This window comes from Brachyhypopomus gauderio, chromosome 14, assembly GCF_052324685.1.
Source record: "Brachyhypopomus gauderio isolate BG-103 chromosome 14, BGAUD_0.2, whole genome shotgun sequence".
Lineage (NCBI taxonomy): Eukaryota > Metazoa > Chordata > Actinopteri > Gymnotiformes > Hypopomidae > Brachyhypopomus > Brachyhypopomus gauderio.
Window position 1 is genome coordinate 16,539,488 of NC_135224.1, and position 24,577 is coordinate 16,564,064.

Genomic DNA, 24,577 nt, shown 5'->3' on the forward strand with positions numbered 1-24,577 from the left:
GTCGACGTTTGTATCGGGAGTTCCCATCCGAACTTTTGGGTGTGTTGTCCGCCATTGTGAAAAAAAACTGTAATGTGTTATACACTTCTGCCACCACTAAGGGGCAGTATAACGTCCTCGTAAGCGGACACCAGAACATTGTGGAGCAAAATTTAGCGCTGTGGTCTAGACAACCCAAAATGTTACGTCCACGCATGTGGATGGAAGGTCCTAGGAGGTTAAATAAATACACTTAAGAGGAACCAAGGCTTCTAAAGAAACACAACATCCATCAGTCAAGGGAAAAATCTTTTAGCATTATGTTTAATTTTATACTCATTGACTAACAAGCTATGCTAATTAACTTTTATTTATTAAGTTTATTAAATTTATTAAATTTTTATTATATTAATTGATAATATTGCTGTACATGTAAAATATCAGTGACCCCCGTCATATCATTTCAGCTGGATGTACTAAATTCTTGCAGGTGTGCAAGACCAGTATTCCAATAACAGAAAACCAAAAAAGAAAATTGTGCGTGTGTGTTTAAAACCTGCACATTTGTTTTAAAATGCAAGAAGCTGCCACACACAAAAAGCCCCTTGTGTTTGCACACCAAACTACCCATGAGACCGTCATCGGTAATGCAGACTGATGAGCCCCTTGGTGCCAGACAGGGGAAACCATGCCAACCTCTGCACTTTCAACATCCACCACCAGAGAGCAATGTTGTGACAGACACCCCTCAACACATGCAAACATACGCACACGCCCACAGGAACACGCACGTACGACGAATGAACGAATAAATTAATAAATCAATCAATCGGTTTTGACTCCTGGTGCTTTGCTTCAAGAGGCAAATTCTGCAATTGATAATCAGAACTATTCACCGCAGAAAGAATTGCACACCCAACAGAATGTAACTCGGAAGCTCTGTGTCAAATATTCTGGTCATTCCAGCAAGCTCTGTTCAGAACCCTAGGTTGGTGACCTCCTCCCTTCCCGCCGACACTTCTGCGGTTCTAATCCAGACGAGATCATTTGTAAGCGGGCTTTGATTTACATCTGCAACGGGCTGCCGAAGGGACGCAAAACGGAGAGCGTTGGTTCAACACACCTCTGCACCTGGCCATGCGCTAAAGGAAGCGCCAGGAACAAGAACCGGAGGAAGAGGAGGAGGAAGAGTGAGCATGCCCCCCTGCTGGCAGATTTGGAGATCAGGTGTCGGGTGGTGTTCTAGTCGGGAGAGGGAGGAACGGTTCTGAGAGGAAGGAGGGGTAACAGGGCGGTGGTGGTGAAAGGTGCATTGCTGATTGGGTGGATGTTCATACTTTTCTACATGGGAGGGGAGCAAAGGTGTAGCCAACAAAGCAAAAAAAATGCAAGGGGGCAGAAGAGAGAGAGATAAGGATGGAGGGAATAAACTGAGGTCAAGGTCACTCAAAATAGAAAACAAAAGAACCTGGCTTCATTCAGACACTCATATTTTTAGCCATCTTTATTAAGAAGTGTTCATAAAGAAAACTTCACTGTTTCCTTTAAAAAACGTCAGCTGAGTGTTTTGATATAGATTAAAATAACTTTAAAGTGGGCAACACTGTGTGTAAAGGCAAACATGTGTTAAACAGGGTCTGTAACAATAAGCTAACTGTTTGGTGGATTAGTTTACTTGCTTTACCAGCAATGGGTTCCAACAAAACAGTATACGAGCGAGTGCTTTTGGATGAACATGGATTTCCGCTGTTGAAATGCAAGTTAGTCCTAGTGGACCAGTGTACTATGGGCTCATGCCACATTTACACACATGAAAGCAAAAGTATAAACAGCAACACTTCCTAAACAGCAAATGGCACGCTTCCAGAGCTTAGGGAATACCCGGACACTAAGGCAACCCCATCAGAACAGCATAGCAGTGCCATGTAACAACCACTGACTGTTTCCTCACAAAAGGAGCTTTCAAAACTTCCAGCTCATTGGTTCTGTAATAGAAATTCGACAGCGTTCCAAGGTCTTACAATGGCCCTCCAGGCGGATTCATTTCAGAGAAAAGATTCATTTCAGCGACTGGGGTCGAAACCTTGATAGCCTGACAGGCAATGGACAGGGAACCTCACGCACTCTCTCTCTCTCTCTCTCTCTCCATCTATCTCTCACACATACGCGTACACCCACCCACGCACCCCCGCCCACTCACACATCCACCCATGTGCACTCGATTATTTTAATGCCTCATTATCATTTCTGTAGCAGCAAAGTAAAAAGCAAGAGCTCACATGGAAAATGAAAAATAAAGGTAAGTACAGAACAGGATCTACGTAACAAGAATAGTTCAGTTAGCCACTCATATTTTGTATCAGACAGCCATCAGGTAATGTAGCTTCTCACAGCTACGTTATGTGCAGTCACTGGGATTCATGAATCATTGAGCTAACACATTATTCACCCAGACAGGAGTTAGGCAAGGAGTAATAAGGGAAATTTCAAATAATTTGTTGAGGTAAATGTGCATGTATGTGAACCGAACACTGACTCACAGATTCTGAACTACACAATCCTACAGACAATTCTTTAATATGGAAACTATATTATAATTTTCACACTAAAATATTTATATTTTAACTATTACAAACTGGTATCATCATAATCCTGCTTTTGGCTCCTTTTTAACCACCAGAACATACACTTTTAAACTCATTTTAACACTAACATCATGATTCAATTTCAATACATTTTAAAATTGATGAGAAAGCCTAACTCTGCACATATCCAGCCAAATCTGGCTGTAAGGTGGTTGAAGAAAAAAACAAGATGAAAAACACAACTGCAAAATCTTCACAAAAAGTGACCTACAGCAGACAAAGGACTCAAAGCTTAACGCAAAGGATGGTCAATCGGGACTGGGAATTTGGCTGTGTGCATTTGTAGGAAAGGAGGAGCCGCACCTCCTCGCGCCCGCACGCCCACGCTGCCACCTGCAGAACAGCAGGGACAACGCTCAGCGCCACGTGGCACAGGGCCAAGGTTTCTGAAGGTCCTGCCTTACATCATCTCACGTGATCTCACGTGTTCTCACTGCGAACAGCGCCACTTGTGCACGCCATTGGCTGAAGCGAAGCCCGACGACGCCATTTAGGCTGCGCACAGCTTCTTAAAACTCAGGGAGCGCTGGCCACTGGTGCCATTTTGACTGGGGACTCTAAATAACTACTCATGTTAAAGATTTTTCCTCACAATCATGTGGCATGTTTTAACATGGTTCAGGTCAAAAGATCACACATCTTGGATAATATGCCAATTTTACAACTCAAGTTGACCACTCGAGAACGGTATGAAAGCCAGTGAAAATGCTGTCTATGTGGAAAAACATCAATCAAACTAGATCGACGAACCTATTGCTGTGATGTGAATTTAGCATACCTTTCACATCTTCGTCCTCTATGGTGGTGTTGGCACTCTCGGAAGACTCCTGAAAAAGGACCAGGAAAGTGGCACTTATGCCAATCTTCTTTGAACACAGACATGAATCAAAGCATCACAGAAATCCAAGGATTTTTTTTGCCATAATGCATCTTTTCCACAGTAAACATTATAGGATATTGATAAACTAGGCCACAGCAAAGTAACTGTGTAAATTCCATGATTTATTGTGATGCTAAAGGATTAACTATATTTATAACTTAAGTCTTCATGGTGCATTATTATTATTATTATTATTATTTTTTGCCTGAGGCAGGTCTCAGGCATATATCCATTAACATCACCAATTCCACCCCCAAGCAAGCCTGTCAAAGAGTTACTACCCTTTTCCAAAGGTTGTAACATTACCTGTGAAGCAAGCCACAAAATATACACCCCATGCACAAATGGCAAATACACAAAAGCCTAGAGACATGCAGAGCGGCACACCATCCTCTTCTCTATTGCACAAGACTTAATGAAGCACACCCCCATTTCAAACACGATGAGTCTAATGGATCCTCTGTAACTTTGGGCGGAAACAAACCCTGCCAGCGATCAAGCAGCGCACAGACAACAAAAACCTCAGACTAGCAGCAAGTCTGCGGGCACGAGCCTGGTGCAGACACTTAATACCTTGTTTCCATCAGCAGGATTGTGGATAACAGTGGTTTGAGGCTCCTGATCGAGAAGGATGAAGAGAAAAGGAAGGGAGTGAAGAAGAGTCGGAGGTCGGTGGGAAGGTGTTACATCGTGGTCCAGCAGAGGGCTGGATCTGAAGACCACCAAGCATTGATTTGATTGAAACAAAACTTTGGGGAGGGCAAAAAAAGTGTCACCTCAAGCTATGAACAGGGGAAAAAAAACACCTAATCAAAAAACATATCAATGTAATTTGTGGTGTTGGTTACAGATGAACCCATACTAGATCAAATCTGTTGCCTCAACCAACAGGGTTTTAGGTAACCAAATTCACTTCCTTTCTAAACATACTTGGTGGTCTTTAGAAGAAAGAGGAAAATGCAGTGGCTTGGGCATGAAAGGGGTGATGGGGAAGGCAGGCAGGGGTTATGGCTCTAATTTGTTTAAAGTGTCTCAGCAGTAGGCTGCCGTCTGCTGAAAAATGCAAACCTAAATGCAAAAGTGATGAATATCAAGTACACTGAAATATTCTGCAGCTGAGAATCAGTACAAAACTTGAGACTACATCCAAAAATGCGCACCTCTGAATTTTTGTTCTGAGTTTAGAAACTTTCAAAAGGAATACTGAAATACAAAAAGAAATCTCACTGAAAAATGATTCTATAGTTATGTTTTTGATGATAAATTTGGAAAAAAACTATGAAAAAGTTATAACACAGACAAGCACACAGTAAACAAGGTGCAGTTACAACAACAAAATAGTTCGATGTCATAAGGCATCTTGCAGCATACCATGTAGCATATCTCAAACTTAACAGACAGTCCATTCAGACATGCGACATGCTACAACCGGTTAAAGAGTCTTAACTGTGTGCTGTACATTCACACCAATAAAGACTTGTACTCTGAAGGGGGGGGGGGGCATTTCCACTGGTGGGGGACACAAGGTAAGTAATGGGATGGGAAGTTTACTGTGTGCGCAGGTGTACTGTGTGCGTGTATATGTGTGCGTGTATATATATATTAGGGGTGGGACGCGATCAAAAAAATTAATCGAATTAATCGGAAGCTTTGTAATTAATTAATCGAAATTAATCACATTTTAATCGCATTTCAGTATTTAACATGAGAAATATTCATTTAAGTTTGAATGATGAATGAATCAATGAACATAATCATAAACTTCAACATCTTGTTTATTTTTCCACCAGTCTACTACGAAGACCAATATATGTGTAGTGTGCAGAAAACAGTTCAGAACATTGGAAATTCTGACCAAAAATGTTGTTTAATTTAGGGAGTTTTGCTCAGGATATTGGAAGAATTGAAGTAAATCAGAAGATGTTTTTTAATACCATTTTAGATGGTAGACTTTCTTTAATTTCCCAGGCCTCTGCCACAGGCATCTCCATAGTGCCTAGAAGTGGTCTTCTGCATGCTCAAAGCAAATGACTGGATCTTCATCATCTATAGATTCATCATCTATAATATGAGCTGTCACACCAAGATCATTCTTGTTGCTAACAGAGGTCCAGTGATCCCCAGTCAGAGCCACATTTGTGGCACTCTTCACAATAACCTGTTTTAATTCTTTCCTCATCATACAGCTGCTGGATTTTCTTCGACATTGTCTTTCTGGGGTGAGTTTCCCAAAACGTTCTTACGTACGAGGTTAAGAAGTACCTGGCGCTAAGAACGTTTTGGGAAACTCACCCCTGGACGGTAGTTCGTAACTTGCATCAGTTGACGCAATTCGCAGCGCTTCTTGTAAGCATTTATCTTCGACCACAGGGAGCGGACAACACAAATAATGTGACGCATCATGTATAAACGCGTGCGGAGTCGCGCGCCATTCGCGAAAGTTTAATCCAGTCTTAATGGTCCAATGAAGGTAATTTAAAAACCAGGACGTTTCCTCACAGGATGTGAATTACGGACGTTTGGTCACCCTATCGTACTAGGAATACATTTAGCAGCTAAGTTACCATTACTGACCTGCGCGTTAAGCTGGGCGTACACTGTGCGATTTTTGGCCCATTTTCAGCCGATTTTTCACTCGTTTCGGCTCAATCGCGTGTCGTGCATCGTATACTTTACACAGGTAAACGAGGAGCGATTCACACCTCACGACCAACTCCCGATCAGAAATCGCAGCGTCGCAAGAATATCAAACATGTTTGAAATTCAAATCGCTCCTCGTGAGAGTATCGCACTGTTGAAGCAGCTCCACGAGCCGACTCTCCCTGCGATTTAGTCGTACAGTTTGAGCTGGAGCTGAGTACACGATTTAAAATATCGCACAGTGTACGCCCAGCGTTAGCCCCAACATGTTTTGCGTTGAGGTGGTAATGAAGGGTGGAAGTGCTCCTGTGATAAGCGAACTCCTTCCTGCATAAAGTGTAAATAACACTATTTGTGTTTGTACTTCCTTCTGGAAGTTTCTTATATTTAAATTTCTCATCCACCAGCGTAGCCTCTTCAGTCATCTCCATCATGCTCATCTTATTGTGCGTCCATATAATCTGTATGCCCGGAACTCGCGCACTGAGAAACATTCCACAAAAGTGTCTCGTCCGTTAAATGCGTTAATTTTTTTAGTGCGTTAATTTTCATGTAATTAATTAATCGAAATTAACGCGTTAAAGTCCCACCACTAATTATATATATATATATATATATATATATATATATATATATATATATATATATATATATATATATATATATATATATGGTCATGTTTCTGCATGCATGTTGGTGCCTGCATTTATGCGCACGTGCCTCCATATGTATGCATGTTCACATGCGGATGTCTGTGTGCGCGTGCACCATGCAGTTCGATTTAAACGGATGATGAGAATGGATGAATCGCATAACTAAAAAGGACGTGGCCAAAGTTCTAGTGAAGCCTTTAGTAAAAACGCAACAGCCTTTAAGTATGACAGTTTGTCAAAATAAATGTCACTAAAAGAAATTACGTATGCACCAAAAATGGCTTGCCCACAACAGAAATCGGAGAACAGAATGAAAAATTACTAGAAGAAATATGGATTTTAAGCTAGCATTGATTACAAAATTAATGTTGATCTGACTGTAGTACCACAGGAAAGGGATTTTAAACAAAAATAATTCTTGATGAAAAGAGATTTCAGTGAAGACAGACAGACAGAGTACCAGAGCAGGAGAGGGCACTGGCTCTTTGGGGCTGGTGATTACGTTGGCTTTGTTGTTGATCTACAAGGGGGAGGGGACAGAAACAAGACAAGCACAGCTGGCCAATGAGGGAAGAGGAAGTGATAACCGTTCCAAAAAAGGAAAATGTGTGGGGAGTTGGTGTAAACGGTTTCGAAAGATTAACTACTTTAACAATCTTGGTATTTAAGGAAAATCAATAAAATACATTCATTCATATATTCAGAGATAACAGTACCGAAATAGTTGCCTCATAGTAATAATTTGCCACAGGATACGGTCAGGTGAAGTTCAAAGATCAGCTTGACATTAGCACAACATATCTTGTGTCAAGATTTTTAAAACTCGTTTTAAAGGAAAAAAATCAAGTCTGACCAAGCCTGGAAAATACCAGAGGGTTCTGAATTTTCAATCATGGAAACACTTAAATCATCAAAAAGTTTGGATTTTGTTTGGCTTTCAGATTAGTTTAAAACGCATGAAGGATGTTTGTCGGCATTCGTTGTAGAGATACATATAGATATACAGATAAATACAGAAAAAAATGTTCCCCTTTCCCTTTCAGTCTTCAAGCCAATTTTAAAAGAATGCCTTGGACAGCAGTGGGAAGTGAAGGAAGGTGGAGAGTGTGTTGTGTTATAGGCCCTGGATCTTTAGCAAAGTCAAAACCCAGCTGTTCAAAATGCATAGTCCCAATTCCAACATGACATCATCTGGAACAAAAGCTGGAAGATAAATGCATTTTCCTACTGAGGACTGACTTCTCATAAAAGAGCATAAAGCAAAAAATATATATACCGGCTTTAACCATATATTTAACAATACGAGTTAACCCCATATTCTGACCCATAAACAATAAATAAAAAAACTGATTCTTCCGCAGTGCTGGCGTCGTGCCTATTCATGTGATATCCATTTCATTATGAAACCACACTGATAGACAGCACACCTCACACCCTCCCAACAAAGTCTAACATTCTCATTATAATATCAGATTCTGAAGTAAGACGGAACAAGAAAGCAAAAAAAATAGCAAAAGGAAAAAAAGCAAGTATGAAACCAGCTGAAGGTGAAACTGTGACACTGGGCTGAACAAGACGGACAGGTGAGGAACTGAATGTGTAAAACCACTGAAACCATGAAGCCCACATTCCTAAATGATCTTATACACTTTCAAAATGGCAAAAAGTGTTAGTGAGAGATTATTCAAAGGGAACCTACCTTGACACCATCAGGCTTCTTGTATGGGTTTTTGTCTTGGGTGAGAGAAAAGAATGAGGGAGAGTAAGAGGTGAGAGATTTGCATTCATCTTAGTGACCTTCAACAGCACACACAATTATGCGCGCCCACACACACACACACACACACACACACACACACACACGATGGTGGTCACCAATTATCAATGTACTTCTCTCATATTTAATTGGAAAGAGCGACAGTACAGAGACAAAGACGTTTGTAAAGGGAGAAAAATAGCTTATGAATGACAGAGTAATTCATGTAATGCAACTACCATATAATTATCTGAATACTTTATAATTATCTGAAGAAATCAGAGTTTTAGACAGTGTGAAGAAATAGAGCGGGCATGCACACATGCTTGCACACGCGTGTGTGCGCACACACACATACACATGTTGCCAGTAGCAATGCTACTGAAAAATCCATAATCACTAATGAACGTACTAACATATTTGAGTATGACTGCTACTCTACCCTTAGGTAGAACACAGCATAGGATCTTACTTGAGAAGGTCTTTGTGGCAAGCATTGTGGTCAGGATGGCACCCTGAAAGATTGAGCAGAGGTGACAGAGTGAAGGTTAAAGTGGTTTAATACCTAACTGCCAAAACATTAGTCGTAGGGATGAATAATGCTTAAGTCCAAGAAGGTGAGAGTTCAACTACATCTAATGATTCTGGACACATTTGAAGGTGTATAAGGATGACTTTTACTTTGAAGTCTAAACAAATGTCCTCGGGTCAGTAAATGTGGGACTTCAAATTTGATACTTCTTTCTACTCCAAATGCTGTAACGGTTCCAACCTGGTGGCAGATATCACCCTGGCGATATATTTTTCCACAACCTGTTAAATTTGAACGTCAGACAAAAAAGACTAATGTGATAGCATTATCTTCCAACACGTGTGAGAATAACATATGGCTTCCTAGTACATCACAAGATTCACCAGGCGATTTAAATGGAAGCCAATCAGCAGACGTCCACTGCTGCAGCTGTGTTTGGGTGAATTATTTACTAAGTGTCTACAGTAAGTGAATAAACACTCCTGCACAGATCAGATTCGCAGATAACATCCAAATGTAAAAGTGACCTTATTACTAATAAGCTGGTTAGATTCCAGCTACGAGCAAAGATAATCTTGTGCATACTGCTATACAGATATTACTACTAAGTATTTCTAAATGTAATTATTTTAGGGGAAACATCATGATTTGATGTTGAGGGAAAGTCATTGCTCCCTTTCTCTTTTCATACATCTCCACAGATTGTGAGTAACAGTAGAGTACTATAGAAAAAGATGTGTGTTCAAAGTTGTAGCCTTTTAAAAACATTGTGTATGTGTATTTTTTTTGTGTATTTTTAAAAATACACAAGGTTTCCAGATAAACAGGATATTCTGTGAGTGTAGATCAGTTCTGTTTCTTTGCGTGATGTTAAATAGCATTAGGACAAACCAAACAGGAGTTTTGGTTTACCTTTGGTTGAAAAGGTCACACGGTCATACACACACGGTCAAACACACACAAACAAACAAACAAACAAACAAAAACACAAATTTCTCTTAAATGTTTATAAATCAGTATGGGTGAACACTCAGTTGGGACTAACCATGTGCAACAAAACCATTTAATTCAAATGTAGGTCCTGACAGGCTTAATATTCTTTCTAAATGCATATAGCTACCAATCAAGATCAATAACTGTTGTGACCCAAGTGTTGGTATCACCATTATGTTTTATGCCTAACTGTGGATATTAGCTAACCAGATAAGGAGATTAGATTTTTCAATTAGCAAAATTAACCAGCAGCAGGGTTGAAGAATACCTGTTTGTAGTGTATATGGGACTTCAAATTTGATGCTGCTTTCTACATCCAGATAAACTCAAAGCAAAGTGTAGTCTAGCTATTAACTACCTGACCGTGTGCACACGTGTGTGTGTGTGTGCGTGCTTATCTGTCAGGTTTACCTTAAGTTTTCTCCTGGCATTGAACTTCTTTAGGCATTCCACGGTCTCCTGTCTGTGCATCATGGAAGCCACTGTGGAGCGTTGCTATAGAAACAAAAATTAGTTAAAAACATGTCTAAATATACAGTGGCAGATAAGGTTATAAATAGCACACGTAGGCAAAGCTATAACAGGATAACATGCAGGGGTATGCACTGGAACAGCTAAAAATGTATCAGATGTCACAACATTCTGTAATGGTTATTTGAAACCAGTATCTACAAAATAAGTTAAAGAGGTTGGGAGGGCAGAGGGGAGACAGGACTTGAGTTTACAGGGGGGGAGGGAGCGAGAGCGAGAACATGAGAGAGCGAGAGCGAGAGCGAGAGAGAATGCCTACGCAGATCCATGGGTGTTTGAGGGCCTCTGCAGCAGTGATGCGTTTGGCTGGATTGATGGTCAGCATCTTGTTGATTAAATCTTTGGCCTCTGGGGTCACTGTGTCCCACTCAGGAGAAGGAAACTGAACACACACACACACAGAGCGAGATTAATTAAAATTATACAGATAGAAAAAAAAGGCTATTTTACTTGTGTAACTCCCTCAATCCTCACAACGGTCCACAGATTGGAGAACTTCACAAACATCATGTGTACACAGTTTTAAGCCTAAACATAAAGTTCTGTACATGCCTGAACATTTATTTATTGCTAGTTTACTAACTGTAGTCCACTTGATTATTGAGTATGATTATCCATTTGCTTTAATGATCAACTTAGAAAAGTTATGGTTACAGTTAACAAAAAATGGGAAAATTCAAGAAAAACATTGAAAGATGAAAAGAGAAAGCTAGCGGCTATGTTCACATGTGTGTGTGTGTGTGTGTGTGTGCGTGCGTGCGTGCGTGTGCGTGCATGCGTGCGACTGTGTGTAAAACTCACATCATAGGCACCGGCCTTGATCTGCTGATACAGCCTGTGCTGGTCCTCATCCCAGAAAGGAGGGTAACCCACCAGCAAGATATAGAGAATCACACCTTTAGGCAACACACAGATGAATCATAAAGTGAAAACATAAAATGATTACAATCACCCTAAGAAGAAATAGGAAAGAGTGTTATTTTTTAATCAGCAGTATCTATTATTATGATAACAAACCTGATGACAAACCCAGATTAGGGAAAATTGAGGACTGTGTAAGAGATGTTAAATGCTGGATGTCGCTAAACTTCCTCCAGCTAATGGTGACAAAATGGAAATTCTCCTTCTGGGCCCAAAGGATTCAAGACAGAAAATACCAGATCTAATTCTAAATCATGCAGACTACCCCATTACACCTGGCTCAGTAGCCAAAACTCTCGTAATCATACTCAACTCTGATCAATCATTTGATAAATACATAGATAATACTACTAGGATAGCTTTTCTACATCTCCACAATATTGCCAAGCTAAAAGATGCATTATCCCAGCACGATGCAGAAAAATTAGTACACGCCTTTGTTAGCTCCAGATTAGACTACTGTAACTCATTACTGTCAGCATGGCAAACAGGAATCTAAATAAACTTCAAGTAGTTCCAAATGCCACAGCCAGAGTTCTAACTACAACTAGAAAATTTGATCATATCAGCCCAGTCTTATCAGCCAGATCTCATCAGCCCTGCATTGGCTCCCAGTTAAATTCAATTTTAAAATTCTTCTATTGAACTACAAAGCACTGCATGGGCTTGCTCTTTATGTCTAGGCTGAAAAGGTACTTATTTAGTTTAGCGTTTGGTAATTAAAGTGCCCCCCTTAGATACAGGTTGCAGATCCAGGGGTTCATGGGTGAAGGGTTTTATGGTAAACTGTGCTAGTTTTGTCATCCTATCACTGCATGTAATCAATCAAGTTTGTTGATGGTGTAGTAGATGGATGACAATGTCTCAGGATGATCCCAAGTCTCTGTTACCTTCTGGTTCTGCCCTTTTAGTTAGGCTGTAATAATTTAATGCCGGACTTGCTGCCACTGAAATGTTTACATTTCCTCTGTCCCACATACAATCCTATACAATGCTAGTTGTTCCTCTTTTCTCTTTCAAAATGGCTGCCCTCCTACCCAAGAAATACTGAGACAAGGAGAGACGGTACTTTCCTGTTATCTACCCTGGGCCAGCCACCTCCTGCCTAACCAGCTATGGATGAAGGATCAACCCACTGCCCTGGCCACTCACCACCCTGCTACAGGTGTATCAACACTGAACTACTATTACTGACCATCAAGAAGTCTAGGACTCTTGAAAATAAGAATTACATAGAGAACACGTGTATTTAAATACAAACAATGATGAGAATTACTTTTTATTTTCATAACTTTTGTTTATGTATCTAATTATTGTTGTCATGGTGACCGGCATCTGCCAGAGGAGGATGGGTTCCCCCACTTAGTCTTGGTTCCTCTCAAGGGTTCTTCCTCATGCTCTTAGGGAGTTTTTCCTTGCTACTGTCGCCCTTGGCTTGCTCACTGTGGGCTTGGACTCGAACACTTGTAAAGCTGCTTTGTGACACTGTTGTAAACTGTTTAACAAGTGCTATATAAATAAATTTTGGCTGATTGATTGATTGATTATGGTGGACCAAACAGCCATAACATACATTAATAAAAAAATCCTAAAAAGGATTCTGTTTTGTTTTAGGATTTCTTTAGGATTAATTAATGTTTTAATAAGGCAATAGACAGGATCAGGAGGAGAAAACAAAGGACAAGAAGTATTTTCTATTGAACTATGTTTTATAAATCCTCCAAAAGCCTCAGACTCCAGAGTCAGACTCCATAAGTCACATCTGGAACAGCACCTTTCATTTAAATAAAGTGCTCCTTCTACAAATTACATAATTTAGCATTAGGGTACAACAAAGCTCACTATTCTAGTAATAATTATGATATCAAAATGACCTCGTCTGAATGGAAAAAAATGCATTTGAATGAGTGAGAACAGCCGTATGCTGTAATTAACACATTTTCAACCTGCTGGCAGAAGCTGCCCACGCGATGCTAGCCTAATATCACAGTGGCGATAAATGTTTCCACAACCTGTTCATACATCTGTCAGTTTGAACGTCAGACAAAAAAGACTAATGTGATAGCATTATCTTTCAACACGTGTGAGAATAACACTTTGATTCCTAGTAAATCACAAGATTCACCAGGCGATTTAAATGGAAGCCAATCAGCAGACGTCCACTGCTGCAGCTGTGTTTGGGTGAATTATTTACTAAGTGTCTACAGTAAGTGAATAAACACTCCTGCAAAGATCAGATTCACAGATAACATTCAAAAGTTAAAGTGGCCATTGTACTAATAAGCTGGTTAGATTCGAACCAAGAGTGTAAATCAGTTCTCTTTCTTTCAGTCCTTCAAATGACCCCAGGCTCAATTAATTCTGTCCTTCCAAAAGCAAACCAAAACTCCTGTTACTAGTTTGATTTTGACTACTGCTACATCTAAACTCTCATTACTAATTTCACCATTACTACATCAATGCTATCTAGCCAACATGCACACAAAGCCTTCTCTTAAACTTAAAATTGTATGGGTGAACAATTGGGACTAAAAGATCATTCGAGACTAACAGGTATGTGTGCAACATGATAACAATGCCCAGGCAGTTCCAGGCACTCAGTTAAGCTTAAATTTAATTTAAAATCCAAACACAGTATCAAAGTCACACAGAGTAACAATAGCTAATAAACCTGTGACCCAAGTCATGGTATAATGAACTTTGGACATTAGTTATCTAGATAAGTTATTATTAGGTATTGCGCAAGTAGAATAATTTAGCAATGGGCAAAACGAAACTAGTAGCAGGGTCTTCTAGGCTTTGATTGACTTTGTTAGAACAGAATTACTAATGACAACCTGGGCTGTACTGAAGCTAAAGGAGCATATATGGATGTACATAAAGAAACCATGGAAAAATTGAATTAATCTACTCCAACTCGCTCACTGTGCAATTTTGAGAACTGCATCACAGCTGTCTGTTCACATGGTATAATGCATGGGTTAGAGTAGTTTAACCCTTACAGAAATAAAAATCCAGAAACAATGCAATTCTTGAAATGTTCCTTTTGAATAAATTTTTAAAAATTACTGAAAAATATTTTTGGGTTATACATGAAATGTCTGTGACTTGACTGTAAATAGTGTTCTGTGACGAGACTGTTATATATTCATCTAACAAGTCTGAAACTGTGATTTAAACAGACTTAAAAAAACATTTTGGTATATGATAAAACAAAAAAAAGTTAAATAAGAGTTCAATAAAAAAATTTATATACAAACCGCAGGCCCACATGTCTACTGGTTTGCCATAGGGCTCCTTCCTTAACACCTCAGGAGACAAGTACCCAGGAGTCCCAGCAAATCCTGTAGGAAAGAAATTTGAAAACATCCCTAAAGTCTGACACTCACTCAAATGAGAGAAACGAATATGTTTCAAATTAAAGTGATGTGTTAATATGATTTGAACAGGATTCAAGTTAATTGTTAATCTACAAGGTGTTCCCCCTTTATACCGTCACTAGGGGAGACCATTTCTTTTTGTATAAGGAATGCGGATCGGCTCTAAAGTAGCATCACAAGCATGTATAATGAAGTAACCGTGTGAAAAAAAAGAGCTAAAAGAGCTAGAGCTGAATGGTAAACTCTGGGGATTATCATACTTTCATGCCAATTCTCCTGGGATTAGGCAGAAAACAAGAATTAACATCATGCAGTATCCATATAAAAGTGTGGCTATAACATGTCAACTATTTCCAAGCAAACCTGTGTTTGCAAAGGAGGTCCTTGAACATTTGCTGGTTTTATTATCCCTGTGCACTTTTTTTATTAATACTTCGTATCAGATAATAATAATTAAAAAAGTACTTATTATTCACTTTAGGATTCTCTTTTTATAAGACGCTTATGAACTTATGGTTTATGTGCAGGTGTGTGTGTGTGTGTGTGTGTGTGTGTGTGTGTGTGGGCGTGGGCGTGCAGGTATGTCCTTTATAAATATATATTTATTTAGCTGCACATAACCCTGAACCTAAACCTCTTATAAAAACAGAATCATAAAAGTGCCCAGATTTGCTAACTTTCTTTTCTGTTTGACACAAATGAATGCTGATGCCTTTGCAATGAAGATGCCATTACAGCCCATTTACGCTTGTTTGAGAGCATGCTTTTAAAATAATCATCCCCTCTGCGCCCAATTATACAATCCACAGAAACGCTACAGAAGCCATGGCAATGCTGACTGGCGATATCCCCTGTGAAAGAATAAATGGTGGTGGTGGGGGTTCATGGTAATAGATGGAGTTACCACACAGATGGAGAAGACATTGCTCACAGTGACACGCTTACTTCCTTAGTAAAGTCTGTTCACAATAGGTAAGGACTTCTAATAAAGGAGCAACACCAACTGTGAAGGGAGGCCTGGGAGGTATTATTTAACCCTCATAGATCAGACACTACAATATTACTGGGTACAGACTACTTCAGAAGTGTACAAGTAAAAAACAGTGATTGCAGCTTCCAGTTGACAGATGAATTCATTTAAAGAGGTACGCACCAAACCATGCCTGCTGGTCGCCCTGGACCTCGATGGCCAAGCCAAAGTCTGCCAGTTTCACAGCAGCTCCCTTCAGTTTGCTGGCTAGAAGCAGATTCTCAGGCTTTGAATGCAGAGGCAGAGAATTAGAAATCAGTCTGGCACCCAGTCTGGATTAATGCCCGTCTTTCCAGAACATTTACGGTGAGTTTCCGTTTCATGCAAGACCTGGGTCAAAAATGTCAGTAGAAAGACTAGCTAGGTTCAATCCCCACATGTTAAAAGTTTCACTCTGTTAAGGAAAATTTAGAATATGGAGAGAAATATAAATTATAGTTCAACCCCGCAAAAGCTTCAAGTCTGGTAAACATGACCAAAGATGAAGCAATGCAGTACTGCGTGTTTATGGAGAATCATTTTTGAGGCAGGTCATGCTTGACTATCTGTTTTGTCCTCAGGGTCATGCATAGTCACTAGAAATTATGACAAATATAAATAATATGATGAGCCAAGTTCCACTTTCATTAAACAGGAACCTTTTGATGAGATCCACAGATACAACAGATAACTTGTAAGCTGGTCAATGTCAACATTCAAAAACTTATGAATGCTGTTAATGAAATTAAAATGCAACAAATTGCTTCAGTGAAAATGATTCGAAATGTAGATTATTCTGGTCAAATTATTGTTGCACGGATTGAAATACATATCTATAAATGTCACCGGCACCCAGAGATCAGTAACAACTCATGCATAACCCATTAGGACAAGTGGAACTTAGAACTGCGTGTTGAGTTATGGACAATGCAGGACAATCTATTTTGTTTCTTGAATGGCCTTGAAAAGTGCAAGACTGACTTACAATATAAGACAAAAGACTGAATGTAATGCTTATGACTGTACAAAATTAAAAAGGTTTTACAGAACAGAGAAACCGCTTTAGATATGTTTGACATACAAATCACATGAAATGCAATGCAGGTAAATTAGCCAGTTACTGAATGTTATTCTTTCCTATGCGGGCCTTGTAACACATTCATAAGATGTACACAGCATACATGAACTATGCTTCTATGCTCCTATAGATATCCTATATAGATGCTTTTTTCACATTCAAACACACATAGACATGTTTTTTGAACTAACAAATCACACACTGCTACACACTTATAGCATGAGTGTCAGCGTTTGCCTTGTGCATGTAACAGAGGCTTATGAATGTGTTACTCGGCTCTTAGTTTAAAGACAGCCAAGTGATACCTACATAAAATGTGTACAGTACATTGCACAGTACCAACAGGGGAACTGATATTAGAACACAAATGTTCAAAAGAGGTCAGTTCAATTGGGCCAGTTCATTCTTTGATTTGTGCAAAGAAAAGCTGGGCTAATAAGGATGCTAACATGCTACAGGTCGGCACCATCAATCAATGTCCACATGCAGCCAGTGCTTGTGTGTACCTTTAGATAACACCCATCCCCAACGGAAAATTACCATGCAATGCACAATGTTACAAAAAAATAAACCCCAAACAAAACAATAATACAACTTATGGTAAGACACCAGACTGATAGAGTGGAAAAAGATTAAAGGAAAAAGAAGAAAAGAAGGATTAAACAGCATTATATCATGATAGAGGTGAAACAAAGGGGGAGGAGCTATCAGAGACTTTTTTTTTTTTAATGTGCAAATAATTTTCCACATATAAAAGTATATGTAACTAAAAATGTATTTAAAAAAATGACAAAAATAGCAAACGTCCAGAACAAATACTTGCTCTGTTCACATTTTCTCAGACATGTCATCACATGACCACGCAAGTTAAACTCCTAATCACTGCATGACAAGGACAGTGTCAAGTAACAAAATAAGAGCAACACCTTCCACTACCCCACCCACACAGGCAGAAATAAGACACGTCACAAAAACGGTTTAGGTAAAAAGCTTCTGTCTACCAAGCAGGTAGACAATCAATAGTTAGACAATAATATACACTCAACCAAATTGATTTGAAATGTTTTCCCATATTAATCTTCATGTCTTGCTGGAATGTGCCTTAAAAACAACCACAATAAACCTGAAACTAAAAAAATCTTTAAGTGGACAGTTTAGTGGGGTAGATACAAAAACAAACAAACAAAAAAAAACATTGATTTTGGAGTTTAAGTCTTAAAAAAGGAGAGAATAAGCAGAACAAAGATGCTTTCACAATCCAAAGCTAGTTCACTAGTTCATTGTGAAACTTTTGGTATAATCTTGCAATCAATGCCAAACTGACACACATTACCTCATACACAAATGTTCTCATTCAAAAGAACATTCTCTTTGTTTATTGTTTTGCCTCTATTACTTTCCACTGTTCACTATGGTAATGTCATAGCAACGACCAATCATATAGGACAGAAAATGACCTGCACCTGGCTTATTTGATTAGCAAATCAGAGCTCAGAGCTTGCTGCCACGGCCATCGCTGTGCTGGGGGTTAGAGAACGCTGGATCTCCAGGTGAGATGACAGCTTTCTACTCAGCAAAAATTCCTTTTAGGATACAGTGTCCTGTATTCACCAAGTACAGCTTACCTTACCCATACTTCTGATACAAGACTCGTTAATGCAAGTGCGTGAAGCTTAATGCAGCATGCATCAAGAAACAGAAAATGCCAGATCACGTGAATGCTCAAGTACTAAATGATAAAACTAAAAGCTGGGCCTCAGACACAGCCCCACACTGCAAATGGATATTGCAGTTTAGTCAGAGATTCATTGCTAAGTATGTACATAATCTTACGGAGATCATAGTCAAGTGCCCGGGGCAGCTGTTATACATACTTACAAACTCTACAGTCACTGCATAGGAAATTACCAAAATGAGGTCAACAGAACAAGCATTAGAATGAACAGGTTGTTCTAATTAATACACATATCTACAGACTCAGTTTTGTGGGCTACAGGTAGGAAGAGTGGTGGAGGGAGACAGAAAGAACCGTTGGTGTTCAGGACCCCCAAGTGTCTCTACTCACCTTCAGGTCGCGATGGACCACGCCCATCTGGTGGCAGTGGAGAACGGCCTCAAGGATCTGCTGAATGCAATGACTGCATGCAAACACCAGGGGGCGTGGGTTAGTGACAAGCACACACTCTGCAGTCGCAGTGAGACTGGGGAAACTAGGAGAGTATTTAGTGTTGATGTTGACAGTGTTAAAAACTCAAGCTATTCAATGTCCATTAAGAGGGGCTTTTGTTTTTTCATCCTCTTAAATACTGCCCAGTTTTGATAGCAAGTTAAGATTTTATTACAGAATGTGAAATGCAACAGTCTAAAGTTCAGAATGTAAATATGCTACTGGACATTTGCACTTTTACTTGGATTTTTTTAAGTGCTGAGAATTTTGACCTTAAATGCTTGAATTTTGGAGCATTTATGTCTGGACAGCGTCCCGCGGTTTGCAAGGTTTGCCCGTCATCACTGTCCTCATCCTCCTCCACACGCTGCTTCCCCAGATCTCAAAGCAGAAGTGGTGTTTGCATTGGGGCGACCACGCGGCTTGACCCGACCGATGTGTTCACAGGGTGGCTAAGTTAAATCTGGCTACTCTGCCATTACCACCTCGTTAAAACGGGTTTTGGGGGATTTTTCTGCCCTGAAACACACCGTCGGGTCAAACCTCGTGGCCCCTGGTTAGAGCACGTCTCTTTGCCGCTACATGCACATGGCCTGAGCTGTCGGGGGGGGGGGTGTGTCTGTCGTACGCCCCAAGGACCCCCGGCTGCATGCCGCTCAAGGGTGGAGAGCGAGTGGGGGAGGGGTCGGGGGGCACGAGAGGAGAGCCTTCACGATAGCGAGTGCTGGTTAAGTGGTCATCTGGGCAATGGCACCAGCGTTTTTGGAAGGCCTGGCCTGCCATACTAACCTTCAAGTCTCGATGGACAATGCCATTTAGGTGACAATGATTTACACTCTCTAGAATCTGCTGTATGCAATGACTGTGAGAGAGGGAGAGAAAGACACAGCCCGAGGGCAAAAGAAGGGAAGAACAATTGAGCAAGCACAATCAGAAGCACACGACAGGTATGGCCACGAACGGTGGAAAACGAAGACGACAAAAACTCCTTATTTAAATTCTGAATCACCGTGCTGGCGCACTGCATGTTCAACATCATACCGCACTATACCACAGTGAATACATTTAACATTTAACGAAATATAAAAACAGTAGACGTTTAGGAGAGCATTTGCACTGTTCTAAAAATTAACAAAACAAAACCAAAAACAGACATCAGGGATTGCCTCCTGGACATCGACAGCATTTTGTTTAAACCAAAGATCTACATCAAAAAAAAAAAGCATTGGGACCTGGACATGCCACGTTGCTAAAAAGCAAAACTGGAACTCATCACAGGGAAATATGTACATATATAGATGAAGCAACAAGCAAAATCCCTTGTGTATATGTTGTGAATGTGTGTGCAACATTTATGTGGACGGAATCCTGTTCATTTACCAAGATATGCTGCCAGTGCACCTGTATTTCATTGTTCATTTATTTACACTGGTGAGTAGATAAGGCATAAAAGGTCTCAAGTAGTTCTTTGGCCTGAATAGAGGAGATACTGCAACTTGGATGCAGACCAAGTCAAACATTTAAACATTTATTCGGGTATTTGCTTTACTTAATTCAACATGTTCAGTTGTGTATATACACTGATGTATTCAAATTAAAAACATTTAAGGAGCGCATTATGAGGAGACTGACCTGGCGTCCGCTTCACTGTAGTATTCTCTGGCAACAATATCTTCAAACAGCTCCCCTCCTGTGACTCTGAAAACATGAATGAAAATGTGAACTCGGTACAATGCCTTGGCTTGGAAGTTAAAGGAACTTTAAAGGACTAAAACAGAAAATGGATGACAGACTGTTGTGCTTGCTAGTTGAAACCCACATAAGTGGCCCTTAAACAGATTAGTAAGGGTTCCCATTACTATGACTGCAATAAATAAGATGATTTAAATAAAGTATGAAAGACTTAGAAAGAATTACTGCACCAAAAGGTTAAATAAATATCAGAGGCATAGTTATATTAGACAGGCACTGCAAAAAAAAACCTAATGATTTTTTTTTTTATTGCACTTGAGTGCAAGTCCACGAGGGAGCGTTTGTTGAAGTCCCAACACGCTCATCACTCCTGAGACGATGTGAGATTTCAAACAGAGGGAGCCCATATGCCTGCTCTACCTGGACTCTCTTCTGGAGACACGCAAAGGGTAGAGGATGCACACTACTTAAATGAGGCCAGGAAGCACCTCATTCAGGACAGTAAGGACCCATAATGAGGCCGGAGCACATTGGCTCTAGGGGGCTGATCTGGCTGATGAATTTCTACCTCAACAAAACATACTTTGGAGCATAAATGTTTAGCATACATTGTTCATGCATACAAAAAATATTTGGCTCTACAAAGTTGGTCAGTGTGCAGGTTACAAGGATACTGATTTTGGCTCCTGGGTACAATTAGATGACTATTTAACTACACAAGCTGACAACCAAGTTGACCAGGCATAGAACACACAGTATTCAGGAATGTGGTGTAACACAGATACAGACACGTAACACAGTAGTGAACGGAACAGCATACAATGATTTGTTTGAAGACTCTTTTCTTCTACATTAACCAGAAACAGGCGAAAGCGATACAAATAGGCAGCATGACTAAGTGAGGGACCATGTGACTGCTGGCAGCACTGTGAGGGGTTCACAGTTTGGGTTTTAATGGGCAAGCAGACGGGGCTTCACGGAGGAGCAGCACTCTACTACAAACACACAAAGTCCTTTCAGGTGAAGCGGTGCTGGAAAAGGATTCGACTAACACAGGCTAATTATCTCAGTTTCCAACCCAGGAAGGAAGCGTGCATGCATGCACACACACGCCCGCCCGCGCACAGACGTGCAGCCAATTAGTGTGGGTTCACCAGGGCAGTGCACATTAGCAAACTGCTGGTACTGTAATTTTGGTTATATTTGGTCAGGGGAGGGGCTGAGCAGGGGACGCATGACTGTGCTTTGTGTGTTCGGCTGTAAGAGTCACTGAGACATGCATGAGCCCTCAGATTACTTACAAATCGAAGACAAGGTAGTGGAATCCCTCCTCAGATATGCTGTCATGGAGCCTAACTGTGGGGGAAAGGGAGACAGAGACAGCAAAAGGTGGTGTTAGACTGCATATGTATGTGTACGAGAAACGCATGTTAATTCATTTAGTCTCCCATGTATTTGTAAGTTCCAAATGCAGATGTCTACAAAAAGGACCAATTTCAGCTTCCACAGAATGTCCTCATCCTTCTGGTTTCACTTTAAGGCTAAATAAATATCACATGAATTTGTCTGACAGATAAATTAATACACATGTTTACACACTGTACATTTTCCTCACAAGTAATATTACCTCAAACTGTAAATGTCACCCCATAAATGCTTTCAAGGGCTTTCAGATTTTCTTTCAATCCCTGCATTAAAATGACGGTCGTGGCTTAGAAAACAAAAGACGTCCCTTTAACGTTCCAGACTATGTTTATGTTCAACTACAGATCAACAAGGGTCTCTGCCCCCCTTACAGAACGACAGAGTGAGTCATCATAACTGAGCTGGAGGGATCACTACAGACATGATGAAGTGTGTATGTGAGGAAAAAAAACCTGCCTAAATAAATCAGAGGAATGAGATGGCTTGACTTTTTTGTCTGCAAGACCACATTAAGGGTGGAATAACCCGATAAGGGAGTGAGGAATCGAGGAATGAGGAATCCCCTTTGCATCCGCATCTCAGACATCTTCTCTCAATAGTGGTTCACCATGTCTCCCCTCTTGTTTCCATAGCAACCACAGGAGACAGGCTTTCCCAGCAATGGTTGCCAAGGGGATAAAAAATAAATAAAAATTAAAAAAAAGGGAGCACCTGCTACATTTCGGGAGACTCCGTGCAAATAGAGACACTTGCCATAATGAATTTGCATCTACTTTCTCAAGTACATCAATAATCGTGCAATAATAAGATAACCAAAGTCATCTGCTGTTCCACAATAAATCCAAACCTAAAATCACCTCACAAAATCCTATTCTCTCCAAAGCATCATGTCAGCCATATTCTCCATAACAGCTGCATGTCTACCGTAATTACTATGACAACAGACATCAAACGAAACCACTAATCAGTTCCACCTCCACACTCATTTGCTTGTATGACACAGGTCTAAAAACGCAGCAGCCTGCTTGGGAGCTTGGAGGGAAGCCAGAGGCTGGGTGACCTCGGCCGCTCCCGAGACCCTGGACCACGTTTCACGGCTGACACTCTGCCAAGGTAGCTCTTCACCCCTTTGATTCTACAGCAACATCCACATGTCCCAATTAAGCGATGGTTTATTACAGAGCTTCTTACTAACGAGAAGCACCGGAGGACAAACAGCGATTCAACGGGTCACAAATCCACTGAGGTCTCACGAAACTGTCAATTAGCGGTGAGGAAAAGGTAAACGTATGATGGAGTCTGTTTAGGTCTAGAAGCCGACTGCGTGTCTGGTTGCTCACCGATGTTGGAGTGCTTCAGGAGACGGCAGATGCGGGCCTCTCGCTCCAGCTTTTGGTGATCTGCAGAGACAGAAATTGGGACATTACAATAACATCCAGAAGCCAAAGGCAGCTATCAACCACGTTTTGATACATGCGTTGGTTCTAAAAACGCCGCCTTTACCACAGGTGCCACGGTGCACTGATCTCAGCTGTGCCCTGTGGCAGGAAAGGTCAGACATTGTGTCAGAGGCCTACAGGAGCTCACCACAGCTTCATCTGGGGTTGATCCCTAGTACATTACAGTTTCTGAAACTGGACCATCCATTCTGCATACCTGCACCAATGCACTATATTTCCCAGTGCGCACCTGGGGGTCCTCGTGCTCATCACATACGTTTTTCTGAATCCCATACATGGCACAAGTACTCAATACTTCATCAAGTTTTTAATTAAGCTGGCTGAGGTGTTGTCGATGGCTGAAGAAAAACAAACAATGTGCGGGGACCTCACGAGTGAGCCTGGGAATTGCACTGCTGAATCAATGTATAATGTAAAGCCAGAGCATTGCAGTTAAAAACAGGTCCACAAGCTTTACATGTATTTGTACTGTAAATGTACCAGAGTACAGCCACTTTCCAGTGCTTGGAGGCAGGCGTAGAATCAGTATTACTGCTTTCCAAATTAACTAAGTGGGCTGCTATTCGGTCCTCTGGTGATGCAATCTGGTACTGTTTAATAACTGTAATCAGTGTATTAGACATGCTTTGAGGTGACCCACATATTGGCTGGCAGTGACCAGAGGCAGAGGAAAAGGGCAGTGATGGAGAAAATGGCTTTGTGCCTCCACAGAGAGATTCTGTACAAAGTAAGCATAGCTATTCATTTGAATACGGCCTCAAGAACTGCTTAAAACTAGCGTGTCACTGCACATTAACTTGCCAAGTGCAATATAAACAAAGCACAGGAATTGCAAA

The 24,577-nt window shown here is 40.6% G+C and overlaps 1 protein-coding gene across 11 annotated transcripts in view; it reads right to left on the bottom strand.

Moving 5' to 3' along the window:
- camk2d1 (calcium/calmodulin-dependent protein kinase (CaM kinase) II delta 1) overlaps positions 1-24,577 on the bottom strand; it is a 51,082-nt gene that overhangs the window by 5,308 nt on the left and 21,197 nt on the right. The window contains exons 3-16 of one of the 11 annotated variants that reach the window (XM_076973558.1): positions 23,622-23,681; positions 22,158-22,212; positions 20,797-20,862; positions 19,063-19,135; positions 16,064-16,166; positions 14,791-14,874; positions 11,411-11,505; positions 10,869-10,991; positions 10,490-10,573; positions 9,026-9,068; positions 8,497-8,531; positions 7,258-7,317; positions 4,075-4,122; positions 3,403-3,451 (exon numbers count right to left, since the gene is read on the bottom strand). In XM_076973558.1, coding sequence (XP_076829673.1) covers positions 3,403-3,451; positions 4,075-4,122; positions 7,258-7,317; positions 8,497-8,531; positions 9,026-9,068; positions 10,490-10,573; positions 10,869-10,991; positions 11,411-11,505; positions 14,791-14,874; positions 16,064-16,166; positions 19,063-19,135; positions 20,797-20,862; positions 22,158-22,212; positions 23,622-23,681 — 978 coding nt within the window. Of the gene's footprint in view, positions 1-3,402; positions 3,452-4,074; positions 4,123-7,257; positions 7,318-8,496; positions 8,532-9,025; positions 9,069-10,489; positions 10,574-10,868; positions 10,992-11,410; positions 11,506-14,790; positions 14,875-16,063; positions 16,167-19,062; positions 19,136-19,953; positions 20,027-20,796; positions 20,863-22,157; positions 22,213-23,621; positions 23,682-24,577 lie in introns of all 11 variants that reach the window. The other 10 variants (XM_076973559.1, XM_076973557.1, XM_076973560.1 and 7 more) reach the window with 10 other exon arrangements.